Here is an 18,662-nt window from a genome sequence, read left to right on the forward strand (position 1 = left end):
TAAATGTGCATGGCCGTAGATTTTGCTGCAGTAGTCGATTGTCATTGCGGGGCACAATGCAACGTTTGCATTGCTTCCTACGAGCCACTAAGCCCCTTTCATAAGTCTCACGTACACATTACAGTCACGGTTTAATGTGAATTTACGTTTTTTAGCGTCACATATGTTGTTAGCTTCTTTTGAATCTTTCTTCTGGGCTGAGGTTCTGTGCATCTATTTTGGAAAATGACATGCAATTGCACGACTTTATAACGCTTGCGAAAGTCCGGAAGAAAGAAGCAGGCTTCTGATTGGCTGCCGTGCCGAGAATGCAAATTTCAACTGCAGGTAGTCTATGTTTGTGTGCTCGGCGACGGTACCCGTGTTTTGTTTGTGCGTGTAGGCGAGGGCGTCAGTGAGGAGTTTGTTGAGCGCGCGGTCAGGACAAACCATCTATGATTTGGCGGAATTTAACACAAGTAGGTATTATTGAGCTTGAATATTTCGTTGTGTAATAATATGTTTTGAATTTTGAAAGTGATTCCATTTTTCAATAAATGTGGATTTCTTTAACTTCGCCCCTTCGATGGAAACTTATTAAAAACAGACGCAATCTTGATAAATCACAGTGCATGTTATTTTAATCTATTTCCATTTCCTCCTCCAAGTATCTGCGAAATAGTATGTAAACGCCATATTCCTTGAGACAAATTTATTAACTGATCAGGGATATTTTTCACATTTGAAAGACAGTTAATAAATTGGGTTGTAGTGTTCTTACTGTGCTATGAGGTTTGTACATACTACATTTAAAGGCACCGGCACCATTTTTTGTTTTTGTTTCCCACTGACAGCAGAAAAACGTTTTATAGCATCTAAAATACCCAAATCAGGCAGGCTGATATTTTTAGTTAAATGAAGAACACAAATAAAAATGACTTCAAATGAATCCGGAAATGGTCAGTTTCAGAAGGTCCCACCCCCCTGTTCGTGACGTCACGCCAAGACGTCTTGCCTTTGATCGAGAATCAAAACAATGGCTTCAGATTCGGAAAAGATGTTTTCTTGTTACTCATCCAGTTATGAATATGATTCAAATAGTTCTAAAGAGGAAAGCATAAATGTTTGCAATTGATTCAAGGAGTCCTCCCATATCAATTCGAGCCATCAATGACAGCAATTGTAGCACCCAGAAATGCAGAAGATTGCGCCCAAGCTCCGTTGGAAATGGGCTGATTTGTCAGCTGGGAATTTGTGTCAGCGAATATCAAATAGTTGTCTTGGTGCAACACACAACGATTCACCATGGCGTTATTTATGTGTTTTCTTTCTAATTTCACCATCAACACGGATCAACACGAAGTTTTCAGACCAAACAAAGTACCCAAAATGCATTGTATGTCGCTTTCTCGGTCAGGGGCGGTCCAAACGTGACGTCACATGGGGATCGTCATCAACTCGAAAACAAGACTTCATGAATATTCAGCGCAAGTCCTAAAACGTAAACTATAGCTATATGCTGTGGAATCTTTGTAAAATACGCTCAGTCGAAGTCATTTGAAGTGATTTTATAAATTATGGACATAACTTGTTCAGAGTATTTCCGGCCCAAACACTCCCTCCAAATGCTCCTGGCCCGGCCCCTCTGTCAAATTTTAGAACCCAATGCGGCCCGCGAGTCAAAAAGTTTGCCCACCCCTGGTCTAGCTCCTTCGATATTCAGGGAGATGAGACACTGTTTAATGCAAAGCATTCATTGTTACTAAATCTCTTCTTGGGAGGGGTTACTGACATGGGGGGACAAGTCAAAGAAAAGCCAGTCAGCAGAAAAAAGGGCTGGCAGTGCTTTTGCATTTCTGCCGCTCAATGGGTGACAGGACGTTAGTCGATATATGGCTTCTGCCTTACCATGGAACAAGATTACAGTCAGTGAGGAAAAACTGTTTGGATGCTAGTCATTGCAAGAACTGAACAGTGTGTTGTAACATTTGTGTAGACTCATCAGGTTGGGTTTGGTAAAATTTTATTTAACCATGGCAGTCTTGGACAACCACAGCTGACAGTATGCCCAAGCAGGGAAAGTCCTGATCAAGCTCTCAGGTAATGTACCGGTAGTTTCTTTTTTTTCTAGTACTCATGTTTATTTTATTTATTTATTTATTTATTTATTGATACGGTAGTATCAAAAAAAAGACTCCATTTGTATTTTGTGGCAAAAAAATCTGCACAGTTTATTTTGTCCTTAAAATGTTCCATATTGATGTGTCAGGTAAACTGTGTTATATCTTTTCCGGCGAGCTGGATCAATATGATTGGAACATTGTGGACCATTGAATATGTGTATAAATACAGAAGAACCACACAAAGACATACAACAGTCACTCTCACACTTACACCTAGGGACAATTTGGAGTGGTCAATCTGCCTGCCATGCATGTTTTTGGAGTGTGGGAGGAAACCGGAGGACCCGGAGACAACCCACGCAGGTCCGGGGAGAACATGCAAACGCCACACAGGGAGGCCGGACCGGGACGTGAACCGGCGACCTCTGCACTGTGAAGCCGGTGTGCTAACCACTCGACTACCGGGCCGCCCTGTTTCCTAACTGACATCAGAAAAACATTTTATAGCATCTAAAATACCCAAAACACACAGGATGATATTTTTATTCAAATGCAAAACACCACTAAAAATGACTTAAAGTGTCCAAAATCTGCAAAAAATTGAGCAGCGTATTGGGCATTTTCAGAAAGTCCCGCCCCCAGTTCGTGACGGCACGCCAAGATGTCTTGCATTGCTGGAGAATCAAAACAATGGCTTCAGATTCGGAGAATATGCTTTCTTGTTACACATCCAGTTATGAATATGATTCAAATAGTTCTGAAGAGGAAAGCATACATGTTTGCAATCGATTAAAGAATTTATTCCGTGCCATTTTGAGGCAACATTGGGAGGAAATGGATCACCAAAAAAGAGGCAGAAAATGGCGACCGAGCTCCTGTGAGGAATTAATCAGCCCGTTTCCACAGGCTGATAAATTCCTTATATGGAGCTTGGTCGCCCTCTTCTGGCTCTTTTTGGTGCAACATGACATTTTCAGACCAAACAAGCACAGCAAAATGCATTGACGTGATGGAAGGACTGCTACAATGTGTCCTTTTTTCGGTCAGAGGCGTTCCTTCAGTGACGTCACATACGGACTCGTCACCAACTCAAAAACAAGACTTCCGGAATATTTAGCGCGAGTCTTAAAACGTAAAATATAGGTATATGCGGTGGAATCTTTGTAAAATACGCTCAGTAGAAGTCATTTGAAGACATTTTACAAATTATGGACACAACTTGTCCGGAGACGTCGGTTGTCCTTTAAGCTTTCTACAGTAAACTAAATAAATATGCATGATCATTATACCAATGGCACAGTGACGATCAGATCTCTTCTGAAGTCTTTAATTTGTTGACTGTTTTTCAAACACAAATGCAGGACTGGCACACTGAAGTCCCACCTCTCCCCATCTGTTTGACACACCCCTTTCATCCTTTCATGACGTCAACCTTTTGGGTTGACCATGGCCTCAACATTTCTTAAATAAGAATTTCTAGTAGGTGATGAAGAGGGTTGCCAAACCATGAAAAAGAGGGACAGAGAGAGAACACAAACAAATTCATTTGGAATAAAATGTAAATAATTTAACTCATAAAAAAGTTTGTTCATCACGCTTACCTGGGTGTGAAATGAAAAAAGAAGCGTCATGAAACCATATGCACTGAATCAAGGCAACAAAGAAACTACCGTACTTGAAATATACACTTCACTGTCCTAATAATTATTCATCTTCCGAACGGCATTTCTGCAAATTTTTGCATACATTTTTTGGGTGTTCATATTTTGGGTGTTCATTTAGAACCCTGCTTTTAATTGCTTTCTGTAATCATGACGTGTTTTTTTCGGTAAGTTTGAATTATGTTTTAAATAGGGCTTGTTATCCATTGCTTTATCCAAAATGCTACATTTTAATGCCTTTTTATGAGATTTTGTTTCATTTTAAATAATGTACAGTGACACCTCAACTTACGAACTTAATTGGTTCCCAGACAGAGTGTGTAAGGCGAAAAGTGTGTATCTCAAAAAAGAAATTCCCATAGGAAACCACTAAAATGGGAATAATCCGTTCCCGGGTTTCCATAAAATATACTTTTCAACTAAATAAGCCTTAAAACTACACACAACATACCTTATTTTATGTTTAATAAATATGCTATTGTATTGTAATGAAATAAATACACTGCATTGTATCATAAAGTCACTTTATTTACATTTGTGATGGTCATTAATGGCCTGATAGAATGGCGTTGGAGGTCAAAGGAAGGTCAAAGGGAATTGCTGTTTGGAAAGAGAGGCACATTACATGAGGACTGTAATTAAAGAAATAAACTGTGCTGTAAAATAAAGTTTTATTGAACTTTCTTTTTGACCAAATTTCCCCATTGTGGGACGAATAAAGGTATTCTGATTCTGATTTTGATGGTCGTTGATGGCTTATGGAAGGAGAGACACCTTCCATAAGGACTGTTGGTAACTTAACCTCTGGTGCTGTTCGGTCGTGTGCTTCCGCCAAAGATCACTCCGCCAGTGGTGGGTGTGTATTATGAAAATAGTGCTTATTATAAGGTTTAATTTTCAGAAATTTGACGTTTGTAAGACGAAAAGTTTGTAAGATAAGGTGTTTGTAAGTTTTGCAAATAACAAAAGGTCACATAGTATTATGGCGAGCAGATCAGCCTACTGCCCAAAGACAGTTGGGATAGGCTGCAGCATACCCGTCCGTGGCCCCATCATGATCAACTGTCTAATAATGGATGGATGTAAACTATGATTCCCAAATGACTCTTGGACCGTCTTTCTTCTTGTGACCATACATCAATAGCTCATTTCAAATTGATTGATCAAGACAAAAACGAAGGACTTTATCACTGTAATCATAGTTAGAAAGGTCAAAGCTTCAGTTATCTTTTTTAAACTCTCATTCATGTTTCATTTTGTGAGCAGAATGATGTTCAATTTTAGATTTACTGATTTGGTTTGTTTTCCTTAACTACAATAATATTGGTTGCTAGATGATTGACTCCCTGTCATGTGCTCAGGTAACATGGTGGATGTGCCTTTTGCAAACATACTTTTCCACTCTGATTTTCTATTCATCCATGTTCTACATCAAATTAAACATTAGAAGAAAGTCCACAGTGACCAAAAGTATAAATTGCAGGTAATACTACTCAGTCTGTGTCTGGGAAATGGATTGCTCTCGTTGTGAATGTGCGATGCACAAGCAACCTGTGATTGAAAATGTATGATTCATGCTTGGCAGACTTGTGAATGAGTTTATTTGAAGTGAAGAGAGATAATTGCTGCTGTGATTGTATTGTTATCTTTTTGTTTAGTATGTGCAATTATGGGTCATGATGACATTTCATGAATGACAGTGAGCAAGCTAATAATTTTGATCTGCGGTTTTTACAGTTGAGGTTATCGTTTCCATTTTTTGCAACAATGTCATTTGGCTTTTTTGAAGTTCATTTTCAGCAGTTTATGTTTAGTAGTTATCTTTTGGTGATTAGATTAGATTAAATTAGATTAGATTAGATTAGATTAGATTAGATTAGATTAGTCTTTATGAGTCTCACAGTAGAGAAATTCACACAAATGGACACTAATTAGGGATTAATGTTGGATGTACATACAATGGAGACACATTTATCTAAAATTAGGGACAGGGTAAAACAACACACTTGTGTGTCAGTATTTTAGAGAAAACAGCAATGAGGGTTATATAAAGGATGCATTATGCAAAATTCAACAGTTTTCACTTTCTGCTTGTTCTATACATGAATGAGTTTCAGCATTGTCCCAGTTTGCTTGAGGGAAAAGGTTACTGATTCTGGAACTCAAAGAGAAGGTTTGTCTTGGCAGATGGCGACCAGACCTGGGTTCTCCCTGAACGGTCAACGTACTGTACTGTATTATGTAATGATAATATGATAATCCGTAATTAAAGTACAGTGGGGCCTCGGTTATTAAACGGAAAATTAAACCTTGGATTACGCACTACTTTTTGCGCTACACACCCCCCACCACGGCTGGCGGAGTAATCTTCCGCGGAAGAACACCAAAGCACCTGACTGAACAGCACCCCAGCCGGCCTGCCTTTCCACACCCCCTTTCTCTGAATGCACACGTCGATCCAGAGCGAGCGAGAGACAGAGACAGAGAAAGAGAGAGGGAGAGGGAGAGAGAGAGAGAGAGAGAGACAGACACACACACACACAGACACGCACGCACACACGTACACACACACACGCACGCACACACACGCACACACGTATACACACACACGTATACACACACACGTCGACCGCCTCCACAGAGTTTTTTTACAGATACTTTTGCTTTTTTAGGACCGAAAAAGACACCACAGGCTCGTGTTCAGCCAAAGAAGACATAAAACAAAATTACAGTTGAGTAGAAGAAGGAGATCATTGAGAAACACGGACGAGGTGTGCGTTTTTCTGATTTAGCCGCTTAGCGGATATGCTAAATCCATTTCAATGTGTATCATTGTGTTCAGCTGATCGAAAAGGATTGGCATGATGTTACCCTTCGATCCTTGAAAGCAGCATGGAAGAATTTGTGGTCCGCATGCATCCTTGACAGGGACTTTGAAGGATTTGATCCTCATGACTCTGTTGTTTTGGACGACATTGTTTCCATTGGACAGAACATGGGATGCGAAGTGGATGCAGATGACATCGAGGAGCTTGTTGCTGACCATAATGAGGTCCTCAACACACAGGATTTGATTTTCTAAGTGGATTGATGTGCAGGCTTTTATTGAACAGGTCCATCCAGAAAAGTCTGTGGCTATGAGAATCATCAACATGATGAATGATGTGATGCCTCAGTTTCGCAAGACCTTACAAGTCAGAAAGCAACAGGTGTCAATTAAGAGCCATCAATGACCATCACAAATGTAAATAAAGTGCTGTACATTTGAATAAAGTGCTGTACGACACATTTCAATGCTTATCCTGCGTTCAAGCATGAAGTATGTTAAATTTGAATACTTTCAGCCCGTGGAATATCAGATGTTCTCCCATCGAAGTTGAGGGCATGAAAATGAGAGTTCACAGTAAATGTGAGACTTGCATCTGCTGTCACGATCTGGTTGGCGACCAATGCGTGGCGCTGTTGGCCCCGCCCTCAGTTGCACAGATGTTGGTCGACTTCATCAGTGGCAGTTAAAAGGACTCCTGGAACGACCATTCCGTGTCGGGTCATTGTACTCTGTATGTGTTTTCTGCACCCAGTCAGGTTTGTTGCATCTTGGCAGATTTTTACACATGGTTTTCTTTGATACTTTGTACTTTTCAGTTCAGATAACTCTGATGTCTGAGATTTTGTTCCTGCTGACTTTATTTTAATACAATTTGTCAAATACAACCTGCCGCCCCCTCCTTCCTGCTTTTTGGGATCCACCACCAACACCACCTTGCAAACCGTGACAATGACCCGACCACCCATCGCATGCCGCAGGTTCAACGGACTGGCCTCATTTCCAAACTGTGCCTGGCAGTGCAACATCTACATCGAGCCATGCGTCGGCGCGTGATTGTGTGAGAAGGGTCGCACTCACGGCCACGACAAGCTGTGCCACGTCCACGTCAGGCCGAGACCTCTTTCCAGGTGGCCATCCAGGGTGACACTAGGTGCCTGGCAGTGCACGCCCACGTCCTGCCAAGCGTCGTTGGGCATGTTGAATTGAGTCGCATCCACGACGAGCCGTACCACGTCCGCGTTCACGTCAGACCGCAGCTGCTAAGGACTGGACTTGTTTCCCCGGTGCTGGGAAGTTCACATCCACGTTAGCCCACGCCGCGTCAAGTTTGAATTGCGTCACACGACGAGCCGGAACGTCCACGTCAACGTCCTGTTCCCATACGGCCGTCCGTGGTGACACTCTGCGCCTGGCAGTGCAATGTCCACGTCAAGCCATGCATTATCATACGTGTTTGTGCGAGAAGGGTCGCGCTCACGTCCACGACGATCCGTGCCCCGTCCACGTCAGGCCGAGTCCCGTTCCCATCAGGCCGCCGCCCATCATATGCTGGAGAGGCAACGGTTGCCGTCTCCACCATGGTTCTCTGGCGAGTTGGACCTTTTGGTCGTCCCGATCAGTGGCAGACTGTCACGTTCTGGTTGGCGTCCAACGGATAGCGCTGTTGGCCCTGCCTGCAACTGGACAGCTGTTGGTCGTTCTATCAGTGGCAGTTAAAAGGACTCCCGGCACGACCATTCTGGGTCAGGTCATTGCATTGTGTATGCTCTGCATGTGTTTTCTGCATCCTGTCAAGTTTGTTTCATCTTGGTAGACTTTTACTCTTGGTTTTCTTTGATACTTTTTTTCTGTTTAGATGATTTTGATGTTTTAGATTTTGTTGCTGCTGACTTTATTTTAATACAATTTCTCAAATACAACATGCTGCTCCCTCCTGCCTGCTTATCGGTGATCCACAACCATCACCACCTTGCAAACCCTGACAGAATGACCCGACCCACCATCGGATCCCGCAGGTACGACAGACCGGTTTCATTTCCACCCACAACCACCATCACCACCTCGCAATCCGTGACATCTGCGATGTTGAAGAAGTCCAGTAATGCATAAAGAGTACTGCAAGAGGCTAGAAATGTTTGAAAAATATATTGTATTTGCCCATTTTTTTCTTGCCTTTGCTTTCAAGACACTGTATACTGTACAGTAGTTCTGATTGTGTGACTCAGCACAGAGTATTTGTTGTTCACCAACACAAACTTTTCTTTTTGTCGAGCATGTTTCCATCCTAGTTGGTCTTACCTACTTAATTTTAATTGAGAGAAGAAAAAAAATAATTTTAGCATTCTGCTGCTCTAAAACAAAAGTGAGTTCAGGTTGTGGGCCCATGACTTGTATCAGATTTGGAAAGACAAACCACTCAGGAAAGATTGCCCCTACTCAATCTTTCCTTGTCTTTCTTGCAAAGTACTTTCATGTCATTTAAGATCTTCAAATACATTTTCAAAGAAGCAGAATGTAATTGAGCTTTTGCACATGTAAACATCGCGCAAATGTAACTTGCCAATCAACATCAGTTTTGTCCCTTCTGTGCAAAGGACATATGGTCTTTCATACACACACACATACACACATACACACACACTATTTCCGCATTATAATGTACGCCTACAATAATTACATTTTCCCAAACGCCGACAGTGCGCCCAACACTCCGATGTGTCGTCTATCTGGTGTTAGTTCCTGTGTTTTTATAGTCCCCATTGAGTTGCTTTCCTTTTTGTGTCCCTTTGGTTATTATTAACACAAACCAATTGTAGCGTAAAAGGTCTGGCCGACACTTCAATGATATGCATTCACCAACACAGACTCAAACCATATTGTGAACTCTGAACAGTTATTGTGAAATGAAGATAATACTAAAACAGTGCCTAACTGCTGCCTGAAGGAGACAAGCAAGACTTGGAAGGATATTTTTAGCCCTCTTGTAGATGTGAGCCTGTGAGGTTTTTTTTTTCTTCTTTTTTGGGTTGGGGGGCAGGAGGTGGTTTGAATCATTTTGTCATCTTAATGTTGACCTTTCATTTACTGTTTTATAATGCCATTGTAATGCCAAAATATAAACTCATTCATGTTGGTGTTCGTGACCAGTTCTCATGGCTTGCCAATGAGTAAACCTTGTATTTTTTATATTGTTGTGCTTCTTGCTATATCCTGAGGGAACTATATATGAATCAATATTCACATTTCTTGGCTGTACTATTTTAAAAGACAAGCATGGACCCCAGGGACCACGCAAAAGAAATCTAACCAACCTACCTACCAACTCCCACACTGGATTTGCAGGATAAAGATCCATGCAAAAGAACTCTCAAACAACTTGCGACAAATATATATTCAACTAAGGAAAATCAGGTGTAGAGAAGTTGATAATCTATCAAATTTTGAAACGCCGACCGATAGACTTTAAATAATGAAAAGGTAGAGGACTCATGTTTTTTTTTTATGCTGAGCAATGATCGGGTAGAACAAGAGAGAATCCAATCACCACGGCCACCTCTGAAGGTGGGGGGGGGATGAGTGTCTTACATTTCTTTTAAATAATTGCACAGATCTTTCAAAATCTGCCGGCTAATGCAAAGAACATTTGTACCCATTACAACCCCATTCTTGCTCATTTGAATACAGGTTGAAAGGGATTTGCAAATTTTTGTATTATGTTTTTGGTCAAGCCATTCCAAGTGTGTAGTAAACATTCAATCAGTCGGGAGCAAGTACAAATAGTGTACAGTGTACAGTAATTCAAAAGATAACAGGTCAGGACGGTGGTCGACTCGTAAGTATATTGCACGAACTGTTCCCTCTGACCATGTTGTGGTTTACCTGTAGTATTACCCAAACACCAGAAGGGGGAATCTTTTCTTTTCGTCAGAAATTAATTTGAACAAGATGTGATCCAGTGTTTTGCTAATTGAACTCACAATCCAGAGGTGTAGGGTTCGATCCCAAGCCGTGGCCTTCCTGTATGGATTTTACATTCTCTCCTCGTGCCTGCGTGTATTTGCTATGGGTATTCCCGTTTTCTAGCACATCCTATACATCATACATTACTCAAGTGAATGGTTGTTTGTGTTTGTGTTTGTGTTTTTTTTGTGTGCCTCGACTGGGATCACCACCTTATCGTGGTGAGGCACTTTGCGCGTCTCAATGACCCTGAGAGCGATGTCGGCCGGAGTCTTGCACTCCTGGCAGGGTCACCCAAGCCGAACAGGTCGAGGGGTAGTGGCCAGACAAAGAGTGATCCTAAACCTGCACCCGGGGGTAGGCGTAGGCGGAGTACAACAAACTGGACTACCGGCAGCCCCCTGCAACTCCTGCCAGAAAATGGTCGTCATGACTGTCCTCATCCCACCAGAATCTCATCTGGTAAGAGTGAAGATGGTGGAAGTGTGGACTGTGCACCCACACACTCACCTTAATCTCTACCTTTGCGCAAGCTTCGTGGAATGTCCGCACGCTGTTGGACCTGGCTCAAACTGCTGAGAGGCCCCACCGGAGGACAGCACTTGTAGCCATGGAGCTCTCAAGATACAACATCGACATTGCAGCCCTCAGCGAGACCAGACTACATGGAGAAGACTCCCTGACAGAGGTTGGTGCAGGGTACCTTCTTCTGGAAAGGGCTCCCCAAAGGCAACCGCCGTATCCATGGAGTTGGCTTTGCTGTGAAGTCCCAACTGCTGCAATGCATTCCGAAATCCCCTATTGGCATCAATGAAAGGCTGATGACCTGGCGCATTCCCTTGGCAAAGGGACGCTTCGCTACACTCATCAGTGCTTACGCACCAACTCTGGATGCCAACCACATTGTCAAGGATGAGTTCTACAGAGCTCTGGACACCATCCTGCAGAAAACTCCGGCCACGGATAAGCTCCTCATCATGGGAGATTTCAATGTGAGGGTGGGCATGGAACATCTCGTGTGGAATAAAGTTATTGGCCAGCATGGAGTGGGAAAGATGAACACCAATGGCCTTCGGCTACTCTCCCTCTGTGCAGAGCATCACCTGGTCATTACTAACACCATCTTCCAAATGAAAGACAGGTTCAAGACCACTTGGCAGCACCCCCGCTCCAAACATTGGCACCTCCTAGACTATGTGATTGTCCGTCAGAATGACATACAGGATGTCCTTATCACCCGTGCCATGCGTGGAGATGAGTGTTGGACTGACCACCATATGGTCAGATCCAAACTCCTCATACGCATACATCCCCGTCGTCCAAGGACAGCTCCCAACGGAAAGCTCTGCTGCACAGCACTGACCAACTCCACCATCAAAGCCAACCTTCAACGTCTCCTTGCCGAAAAACTCAACAAGATCCCAGAGGAACCGGTCGACTGGCAAGCTCTGCGTCAGGCTATTTACAGCACAGCCTCAGAAGTGCTTGGACAGTCAAGGAGAAGACACCAGGATTGGTTCGATTCAAACTCGGATGAAATACAGTCCATTCTAATAGCAAAACATGAGGCCCACAAAGCTCTTCTGTCCTGTCCCACGTCTCACACCCGGAAAGCAATCTTTACCGAAGCAAGGGCAGCAACCCAGCGGGCACTCCGTGTCATGAAGGACTCCTGGTGGTTGCAGAAGGCACATGAGATCCAATATCTGGCAGACTGTAACAACACCCAGGGTTTCTACAATGCCATCCAAGAACTGTATGGCCCTAGAAAGCAAAAACTTTCTCCAGTGCAATCTGCTGATGGCTCTGAGCTCCTTAAGGACCGCCATGAGATCCTTCCTCGCTGGGCAAACCATTTCGAGACCCTTCGCAACCTCACCAACCCCGTCAACTCAAAAATTCTGGACAATCTTTCAGACCTGCCGCCAATCATGAGCCTCGACACCCCACCATCTTTTTCAGAGACCAGGCAAGCCACCATGAGCCTTAAGAACAACAAAAGTGCTGGACCTGATGGAATCCCTGCAGAAGTTTACAAACACGGAGGTTATCTCCTCACGCGCCGTCTGCACCTCCTTATACATAACATCTGGGAACACGGGAAGCTCCCACAGGACTGGAAGGACGCCAACATCATTGTAATCTACAAAAAGAAAGGGGACAAAACAGTGTGTGGGAATAGCCGAGGAATCTCTCTCCTCTCCACCGCAGGGAAAATTTTGTCCAAAATCATGCTCAGTAGGCTGGTCAAGCATCTCTCAGAGTCTGTGCTTCCAGAAACGCAGTGTGGTTTCCGGAAGACAAGATCCACCACAGACATGATTTTTGTATTAAGGCAGCTTATGGAGAAGAGCAGAGACCATCACCTGGACCCTTACATACCCTTCATAGATCTCAACAAAGCATTTGACACCGTCAACCGTGAGTTGCTATGGAAGCACCTCTCCAAACTTGGGGTTCCACCCAAGTTTCTTTGCATCCTCCAGCAGCTGCATGACGGGATGCAAGCCAGAGTACTCTTCGGAGAGCTCCAGTCAGAGCTCTTTGGGGTGAACTCTGGGGTGAAGCAGGGCTGTGTCTTGGCTCCAGTGCTCTTTAATATCCTCCTTTCTGCCGTCACGTGCCTATTTCACAAAGGCATCGGACATGAAAATGGCACCCGCGTGGAGTACCGCCTCGATGGAAACCTCTTCAACATCAGACGACTCCAGGCCCACACAAAGACAAATATCTGCCACATCTGCGAACTTCAGTATGCTGATGACTGTGCTGTACTAGCTCACAGCTCAGAATCTATGCAGCAGGCTCTCAATACCATTTCTAACTTTCTAACTCTAACAGAGCTCATGTTCCAACCTGTGTCGCCAACTCCCACACAACCCAGCCTTCACATCAATGGCATTTCACTAAATATAGTGGATTATTTTACCTACCATGGCTTCACTTTCTCCACCAATTGCTCCCTTGACATGGAAATACACAATCGTATGAATAAAGCCTCATCATCGTTTGGATGTTTACGCAGCAGAGTCTTTATGAACCGAAACCTGAGAATTGGAACCAAGATTGCCGTATACAACGCAGTATGTCTGTCCACTCTCCTCTATGGGGCAGAAACAGGCCTTCCACATCCGGAGCCTGCAGAAGATTCTTGGCCTGTCCTGGGAAGATCGAGTTCCCCACTCAGACATCTTTCAGCGCACAAATGCCATCTGCATGGAAGCGGCAGTTGCAAAAAAACACCTTCGGTGGATTGGACACACCATCCGCATGCCCGATCACCGCCTGCCCCGCCAAGTCATCTATGGACAGCTGAAAGATGTGAAGCGCTCTGCAGGGGGGCAAAAGCGACGCCTCAAGGACTACACCAGGGACCTCCTTAAACGAGCCAACATCAACATCACGAAGCTTCTAACTTTGGCCTCAAACCGACAAACCTGGCAGACCACTTGTGCCAGTATAGTCTCTGAAAAACATCAAATCCACATAGACAGACAATTAGAGAGACGCATTCAACGGCACCAGCGGGCGGCTGGTACCCCCCTGCCATCCGGCCTCCCATGTTCCATCTGTGGACGTGTCTGCGGCTCAAGGATTGGGCTCTATGCCCATGAAAAGTGGCACCAGCGACATCGTCGCTAAACCCCCCCGCCCCAACATCCCCTCCCTGGGAGCAAGCGTCATCATCACCTATGATGGACAGCTAGAAGAAGAGTTTGTGTTTGTGTATGTGACCCCTCCGACTGGCTGGCAAACAGTTCAGAGTGTACCTTGCCTACTTGAAGACAGGTGGCATAGGCTACAGTGCGCCCTGTTACCCTTGTGCGGATAAGCGGATCAGAAAATGGATATGTGAATGGATAAAAAAAGACTAATATAAACATATATGTGTAAATTAGCCATAATAAAATGGCTTATTTTAATGCATATGTCTAGATTGATCTGCGGTGCTACGACTGGTATGCATACGTGAATGTGAGTGACCCCCCCCCACCCCCAACTAATGCCCAAGCATTGGTACCTGAGAAACTTTACACAAGCCAACAATAACAAATTGGCTGCTATTGGCTCAGTCCAAGATCCCCACATTGTGTTGTCCTAACTAAAACCGTTCGCTTGTCAATGGTGTCCATGTCCGTTCATTTCTCATATTTTGTGATTCACCTTGTCTTTCTGACCTCTTTGCTTGTGCCCTTTGCTTAGGCTTTCATCGCGATGAAGACATGAAGGCCATCGATGTCCTTCCCATTCTCAAGGAGAAGGTGGCCTTTCTCTCAGGTGAGACACATCAAATTATCACTTTATACAACAGAAAGGTGCTGCTCAATGCATAATTCTACGTAATTTGTTTTGTACTCCAGAAGTGACTGTTTCATGCAAATGACCCACTTCTAACCCCACGCCCCTCCATGCCCGTCCTGTCGGACCAACATCGAATGTGCTTTTATTACCCTGACAACCGGGTGGTGGGATGAGGAAAATGGCTACTGATATCCCCAAGTGTGATGGGAAAAAAGTGTTGGAGAAAGAAAAGAGCAAAAACATTCCAAGAGATATTGTTATTTTTCCATTTGCTGCAGTCAAACTTCAGGCTTGCATATGCAACACCAGGCTTCATCATTTAATTTAATTTTTTTAGAATTTACATTTGAAGCTTCTCTAGAAAATTTTGTTTGTGACTTATTTTATGCAAAATGGAAAATAAACAATGCAGCAAGTGGAATCATTGAATTGTTGAACTAATCATTAAAAATGTTGTGAGATATTGATGGAGAATAATAATTTATCATGTTTAAAAGTGCCGTGCTTTGCTGACCAACTAAACAATGGGCCTACAGTCAAAAGCGCAGATGGCCACAGTAAATCTGAGTGAAACAGACAAGGCAAGGTGAACTGTCGTCTCCATCTAGATTCTAGAAGGTCCGGCCTTGCACAGAATTTAGGGCTTTAGATACTCCTTTTTCACCAAAGTCATTTACGGCTTAAACATCCTGCACAAGCACCAGATTACAAACTTATCAGTTCTTCGAAAAGACAACCAATTAAAATGTCTTATGTTTTACTGCTTGCAGCTGTTGGTGCTCAGAACGCCCAGAGGCGTGGCATTATAATCAAGAAAACTGTGTTTTACTAATATATCACTGTAATTTGCATATACTCTCAATAAATAGCTTGGCAGAGGGGCGCACAATTCAGACGTATGTCATCTGATGACTGCGTCTCCTGCCGGCAGTGGGGACAATCTTTCTGGTTCTGAGTCTCTGTCCACGGTGTCTGTCTGTCATATCTCTGACAGATATCTTGTTGATTAATCGTATCTTGAAACAGGTTTTAAGGCTTTACTTTGATGCATCCAGCAGAGGTGCTGGTCAGTGTGCCTAAAATAGTTTGTTGTCAAGAAGAAAACAGGACATCACCTTTGGGAACTTGAGCTCGATCCATGCACACATTGACTCTGTCAATGCGTGCATGGTGGTGGTTGTTAGAGGACACCAAAAAGAGGCAAAGAGCAGCAGGGTATTTTGACTAAAATATATTTCATAAAAATTAAAACAGGATTACACTGGAAAAAACACAAACTCAAAGTCACAAGGAAGCCAAAGTAATAAAAGAAACTCCCCAAAAATATGACAGGAGCAGAGCACGTTTGTTTACTGTATATTCACAACTAGCAATGACCCAACAAAGACTAACAGAACTCAGGACAAAGTGACAATGAGAAACACCTAGACAAGACACAAAGGGTTGGGGGAACTGATTAGTTAATCGCAAGGGACACACATAACGAGAACATGTTGTGACAAAAAGGGCACATGAGAGAACAAAACCAAACGTGACCTAAACAGTAACATAGCCATACTCCTTCCTCAAGGGACCTATTATAGACATCCCAAAGTCACCAAATGGCTTGAAACAAGGTGTCATGATCTGGTTGCAAACCAACGGGGGGCGCTGTCGGCCCCGCCTGCACCTGCACAGGTGCTGGTATAATCACTGTCACTTAAAAGGACACCCGGCACGACCATCCGTTGTTGGTTCATTGTTTGCTGCTTGTTTGCTGCATGCATTGTGTATGTGTTTGTTTAACCTTGGTGGACTTTTACTTTTGGTCTTCTTTTGCTACTTTGTATTTTTTCTGTTCAGATCATTTTGATGTTTTACATTTGGTTCCTGCTGACCTGTATTTTAATACAATTTGTCAAACAACCTCCTGCTCCCTCCTGCCTGCTTCTTGGGATCCGCACCCGCCATCACCACCTCGCAAACCGTGACACAAGGCAAGAGGGCAGTGCACAACACTTACCTCGCCGGGAGTGGAAACGATGGGTGATGGCAGCACTTGCCTCAGTGCGAAGAGGAACAGATGGCTGTGGGAAAAGGCTTCTTGTCCAGTCGGGTCCAGTCTGAGTTGGGGCATTCCATGACGGCTTGCGTGGTGGTGGTTGTTGGAGGACCCAAAAAAGGGGGCAAGAAGCAAGGAAGAGCAGGCTGAATTGACCAAAATGTATTGAACAAAAATGCAAACACTGGAAATAGCAAGATATTTTTTCTGTTCAGTCCAACACTGGCATTAAAATAGAAGGTTGCAACGTTTCCAGCATGCATTAAAACATAATTGATAAATACATTGTTGAACTCCCAGTAAATTTTCTATTTTCATTTCTTTCATAACTTTGCTGCTGTGAAATGTAAATTTCTCCACTGCGAGACTAATAAAGGCAAATCCAATCCAATCCAATCCAATCCAAAAAAAAAGAAAATGTTCCCTCCAGAATGTATTTCAGATCTGGCAATAAATATCTCTCTTGAACCTTGCACAGGAGGTCGAGACAGAAGAGGAGGTCCTGTTCTCACTTTCCCAGCACGAAGCAACCATGACAGAATACGAGCAGAAGACCTGCGCAGGCTCGTAGCCTACCTGGCCACAATTCCCTGGCAAGAAACACACAAAGCATTTGCGCCGACATCCATTGCACCGTAACAATCAAAGAAACATTTGCCAGTTTAGCGTGGTTGCGGTGCATGTTTGATAAATGCTCCAAACCAGCATTGCAATGACAAAAGTAGTGGATTGGCTTCACCATGACAATACACATCTAAACTTTAGTAGCTCTTCGTCACTATTTTTAGGCTTACATGCACCAAAGCAAATTCTCAACACTCCAATTGGTTGTCCCTTACTTTTTCAGAGTTGACATGTTTTCAGATTTATTTTCTGTCCATTTCCAAAAATATGAACATACTCAGTGACTCTTATCCCCCACTCTCTCTCCCCTTGATTTTCTATCAAGTCCTTTGGCGGCTGTGGATCTGTTTTCATAGTGAGGTCAGAGCGAGTTAGAGCAGGAGGCCCTGTGTCTGTTTTGCTATCCTAACTGGACATATTCTGATTTAAACCTTGTGAACACAGAGAAATTACCTTTTATGGACTTATAAGACAGTAGGACTCATGGTGAGCAGCGGTGGAAACGGGTTGCTCAACTGTTCTGATTTGGGATCTTCTAACTCCATATACATGGTGGTATCTTGAGCAATCAAGCTTTGCCTTTTTGTTTTCTTACTGAGAATCTACAGTATGGCATGGTTGATCACAAATAGGTGTATGAAAATGTTACATGGTTTTTGTTTTGTGATGTGTCCTGCAGCGAGGAGGTGGTCAGACATGGCTTCACAGTCATCGTGGACATGCGTGGCTCCAAATGGGACAGCATCAAGCCTCTGCTAAAAATCCTTCAGGAGTCCTTCCCTTCCTGTATCCACGTCGCCCTCATTATTAAGCCAGATAACTTCTGGCAGAAGCAAAGGACCAACTTTGGCAGCTCCAAGTTTGAGTTTGAGGTAGGGGTATATATGGCAGTTTAAAAAAATACACAACTACTTCGCTTGACTGGCCCGGATTTTGTCAATTTTACATGCGTCTTCTTCTTATTATTGTTGTTGTTGTTGTTGTTGATTTCAATGCTTTCCTTTTTGGAAAGTTATTTTCATATCAGTGCTAAGTGTATTGCTGCTCAGTGACAGTGACTCTGTTCTGTCCCATGCGTGGTCATGTGAGGCTGGTATATTTAGTCCTGACCCAGTTACTATGGAAACTGAATATATAGGGCA

The 18,662-nt window shown here is 43.5% G+C and overlaps 1 protein-coding gene across 1 annotated transcript in view; it reads left to right on the plus strand.

The window, feature by feature from the left end:
- The window catches only part of triob (trio Rho guanine nucleotide exchange factor b), a 141,487-nt gene that overhangs the window by 29,709 nt on the left and 93,116 nt on the right, over positions 1-18,662 (plus strand). The window contains exons 3-5 of the mRNA XM_088999776.1: positions 14,757-14,831; positions 17,375-17,489; positions 18,200-18,392. Coding sequence (XP_088855902.1) covers positions 14,757-14,831; positions 17,375-17,489; positions 18,200-18,392 — 383 coding nt within the window. The remainder of the gene's footprint in view (positions 1-14,756; positions 14,832-17,374; positions 17,490-18,199; positions 18,393-18,662) is intronic.

This window comes from Hippocampus bargibanti, linkage group LG06 (genome assembly GCF_051943395.1).
Source record: "Hippocampus bargibanti isolate YZ-2025 linkage group LG06, ASM5194339v1, whole genome shotgun sequence".
Taxonomy (NCBI): domain Eukaryota; kingdom Metazoa; phylum Chordata; class Actinopteri; order Syngnathiformes; family Syngnathidae; genus Hippocampus; species Hippocampus bargibanti.